This window comes from Leiobunum rupestre, chromosome 6 (genome assembly GCF_980474605.1).
Source record: "Leiobunum rupestre chromosome 6, qqLeiRupe1.1.hap1, whole genome shotgun sequence".
In the NCBI taxonomy this organism is placed as follows: Eukaryota; Metazoa; Arthropoda; class Arachnida; order Opiliones; family Sclerosomatidae; genus Leiobunum; species Leiobunum rupestre.
In genome coordinates this window covers 56520989-56525089 of record NC_143389.1, presented here as the reverse complement: position 1 = coordinate 56525089, position 4101 = coordinate 56520989, and the positions used below count along the sequence as shown (strand labels likewise).

Below are 4101 nucleotides of genomic sequence, written 5' to 3'. Positions count from 1 at the left end.
CGCTTTCATACATGCGCGGGGGGGGGATGAATATTCCCGGTCAAAAACAGGGGTGCCTTAACGCGGTAATCTTCCCTCTATTTCTTTTCTATCTCTATGGCTCCTTCTGTGCGAAGAATGACCTTGTCAAGTACAAAAGGTCAATCCCGACCGAAATGGCAACACTGCTGCGGTAAAATTTTATCGTCTGCTTTAGGCATTAAGTGAAAACTCGGATTTTTCTCGACGGACCTTGAAGTTTGAACAGTGGATAGGTCTAATTAAGATCTTATGGATCGTGAATAGTGGATAATTATTTTATTTTGACTTAAGATATACTAATAATAAGATGAGTTATAAATACTACGATACACCTGAAGGGAAAGATTGTGCCCTTAAAGCATGGAATTTAATAAAAAAAGCTACATTAGCGGGTAAGTTTACTAGTTTAGATACTGAACAAAGGCTCCGAAGAAAACTTATAGGCTATAGCGCCTTGGATTAAGAATATGTAACATATTCTTAATCCAAGATAGCGCTTCCCACTGGATGATCTCGACCGCTTGGTCATGAGTTTATACTCTCCACTGACGATCTCAGATGAGATTAGCTTATTCCACGTTCTACCTGCTTCAACAAATAGCAACTGGAAGGTAATCTGAAAACTCGACAATTCAACAGATTGGCTTTAACATTGCTTTATGGCAATCTCCCCTGGAAACGCCAACTCGGGCAGCTATTGGGCAATCCTAAAATGTTTTCGTATTTCACTGGGAAATAACTTAATTTCACTCTTTGGAAATATATCTCCATGGTACAAGTTTGCTAGCGATTTCAGAGCACTCTCAGAGCTTCCTTTGGAAATTGCTATTGAAAGATTGGTCTTGCTCTTTATCCTTGGTAGTGATTTACAACATTTTTAAATATATTTATCCTTTTTAAGGTTCTGCATATGCTGCCTTGGATATTTTGATGGATAGTCACCCAAAAGGATTAATGCCAATTGTTGGTAGATTTGGATATTGTGTGTCCCCTTTTGGTATGTAGGATGCAAATGGGTAATTGTTGCATTCAATTAATGACCTTCAATTTCTTTATAGTTTTATCTGCTGCAACATTTGCAAGTGTAAGTTGCATTTCCACCCAAGTAAGGAAGAAAGATGACGTTTTAAACTATGCCATTGGCGGAGCCTGTGCTGGAGCAGTATTTGGTGCTAAATGTAAACTATAAACAATTTAATTATTGTCTTAAGTTTTTTTTAATTTCATAATTTGTTAATGTGTATAGTTAGAAGCACTTCTCTAGCAATTGTTTGCGCTCTGGGTTTTGGAGTTGCTGGAATTGTGCAGAAGTATGCAGTTCAACATAACCATGAACTTTTAGGAGGCTTGGACAAGAAGAAACTTGAATTTCCCACATTTTATTACAAAAGCGATTGGACGATGAACGTATTGAAGGATGTTCCACGTTATCCAGATGATGATTAAACTAGATGTGATTTCTCAGTTTGAAATAGTGAAAAATTATTATATCAAGTGTATAAATTCCTGTAGTGTTGTATATTAAAAACATATAAGTTGAGTATTTTACATTTTATTTAGAAAATTGGGTCTTTGTTAGTTTATTAATTTTCTTTTGGCAAAAGTATTATTTACTTCTGATAGCATAGTCATTGAAATGCTCTGGGCTAATGATTGTGAGCAGCTTTATGATAACTATACCTACGAATCTTAAGATTCCATAAAAAAAAGAGCTTAAAAATCTTGCATTATGCGCAGAAGTAAAGAGAAATAAATTATTTCCGATTAACTGTTAAGGCTTTAAAGCCCTAACTCTTAATAATCCAAGAGCAAAAAAAAACTAATTTATTTCACCTAATACCAAACCAAAGGCATATTAGCCAGGTTGCAAATTGTAAGATTTTGATGAAATCGTGCGTTTTGTGATAAAAGCATGAAAATTTTTATACATACATTTTTACCTCTCCCAGGGGACTTTGTACCCTAGGAGGGGTTATACAACCACCGTGTCTGTCTGTCAGGCCTGCGAACGCGTTCGCATTTTCGGGGCAAAGGGTAATCGCTGCGTACGCAGATTCTTAGAATTAGGGAAAAGGTTTTTCCAAAAGGGCCCGTTTTGGTTGTCATTGGGTGTAGTATAAATATTTTTACCTCTCCGAGGGGACAAAGTCCCCTAGGAGGGGTTATACAACGACCGTGTCTGTCTGTGGGTGGGTCTGTCTGTGGGTGGGTCTGTCTGTGGGTCTGTCAGGCCTGCGAACGCGTTCGCATTTTCGGTGCAAAGTGTAATCACTGCGTACGCAGTTTCTCAAAGGGTTGGCAAAACCACCGTGTGACGGTGAGCGTTAACGGATTCATTTGCGGTTTGGTTTGGATGGTGTTTTTTCGCTCACCGTCGTGACGGTTTGGTGTATTACGTTTTAGTAATGTTTATGCGTAGGTTGTGAGTGTTGAATTTGTTGTGTTTGTGTTCTGATGGTTGTGCATGTTGAGCCTGTTGTGTTTATATGGGCGTTTTCTCTCCAACTTCTTCTTAATGACTTTGGGACGGACCGAGTGCTGAGTGTAATGCTACCTCTCAACGTCCAATGGCAGGGTTTCCACCAGTTGTACACGGTATTCGTCTTAGTATCAATTTGCGATCGCATCGGGCGGGATTTGAACCCGAGACCTCCTGATTGACAGGCGGACGTTCTACCACAGAACCACCGACACTTGTAACGCTTTATTGAAAATTAGACCTTCAGCTTTATCGGAAGCGTATTTAATAGAGTACGAAATTTTGGTTTAATTGAAATTGAAATTATTGCATCGAAGAAATTCTAATTTAGCGTTTCTCTATTGATTAAAAACAAATGCGCCACCCAGGTTTCGAACCCAGACCATTCGGCTTGGCAGTTGAGCGCTCTATCACAGAACCACCGATAGCTGCTTAGATTCACTGAAATTAAGACAGGCATCGTAAGCATAATAGGTAATAAAGTCTTTTTTTATTAATGAATTTATGAAGGCCTAATCTGGTATTTTTTAAAGGTTAAATCTTGTTTTAGCGCAGTCAGCCGAGATTAGAGGGTTAAAGGGTAGACCCGGTGGGTGGTCCACTTTCTTAACGACCTATGTATAGTTCTGTTAATTCAAAGGAGATAATTTAACGTTAATTGCTTTAAGAGCTGGCGGTTAGTCAAGTGGCTCTCTGTGCTTTGTTGATGGTAAGGTTTTTGCTTCTTGTAAATACATTTGGTGTGGATATTTGGATATCTACGATTTCTAACGCAGTCAATGATTTCTTGGGTGTGCGAGTCATTATATGATATTGGAAATTGGACGGCATTGGTCTTTTTCATGTGGTATGTGTCACAACGTCAACAGGAAGTGAACGAGTCGTCCACTACCAGATATCTACGGTATCTTCATCAAGGGCGAGTGTTGAAATAAAATGAGCGTTAAAGATGCGGCAAGTATTTCGTAAGCGAGTAATTCCAAAAAGCCTCTGTAGATATTTCTTTCATTAAAATTTGCTTCGTATTATATTTAACTGATAAACTTGTTCTGTAAAAGGGTTTAATTCAATTGTGCATTGTTGTAGTACGTCTAACTTACTGTTGTAACTACTTAACTTATGATATTCTGAATAAATTAAAATTGGTCGTTTCGTCTCAATTATTTTAATTATAATTAAAATTTTATACCGGGCGGGATAGAACTGGGATAGCATTTTTAACAAATAACTCTAAATTGCGGAGATATGTCTTTAAGGGTTATCTCGAGAAATTAATACCACTAGGGACAATTCTTCCGAGGAGAGGTATATTTTGGCTTGCCAACTTGTTCAATTTGCGTTAGTACCGGGCCACAGAACCACGGATACATTGTACACTTCACTGAAAATTAGAAACTCTTCCGAGGATCGGTATATTTTGGCTTGCCAACTTGTTTTATATATGCTCAATCGATTTAAGACGGGAGGTCATCCGTAACTATTACGTAACGGCCGTAAAAAGCGATTAAAATGCGCCGTCCTACTCTAACGACCCCCCGAAAAAGTGCCTGTCCACCTGACTCGTTCGTATGAGAAGGAGAGGGGTTTGTTTAAGGGGGCAC

The 4101-nt window shown here is 38.5% G+C and overlaps 1 protein-coding gene across 1 annotated transcript; it reads left to right on the top strand.

Moving 5' to 3' along the window:
* Positions 1–211: 211 nt before the first annotated feature.
* ND-B14.7 (NADH dehydrogenase (ubiquinone) B14.7 subunit) lies at positions 212–1562 on the top strand. Its single transcript, XM_090178267.1, has 4 exons — positions 212–413; positions 923–1018; positions 1080–1199; positions 1268–1562. Exons 1-4 carry the CDS (start codon positions 329–331, stop codon positions 1465–1467), a joined length of 501 nt encoding a protein of 166 aa, XP_090034393.1. The 5' UTR covers positions 212–328; the 3' UTR covers positions 1468–1562.
* The last annotated feature ends 2539 nt before the right edge of the window (positions 1563–4101 follow it).

Coding starts and splice junctions, on each gene's coding strand:
- ND-B14.7 (XM_090178267.1), top strand. CDS start 329: ATGAGTTATAAATACTACGATACACCTGAAGGGAAAGATTGTGCCCTT. Junction 414..922: donor AAAAAAAGCTACATTAGCGG/GTAAGTTTACTA, acceptor ATCCTTTTTAAG/GTTCTGCATATGCTGCCTTG. Junction 1,200..1,267: donor AGCAGTATTTGGTGCTAAAT/GTAAACTATAAA, acceptor TAATGTGTATAG/TTAGAAGCACTTCTCTAGCA.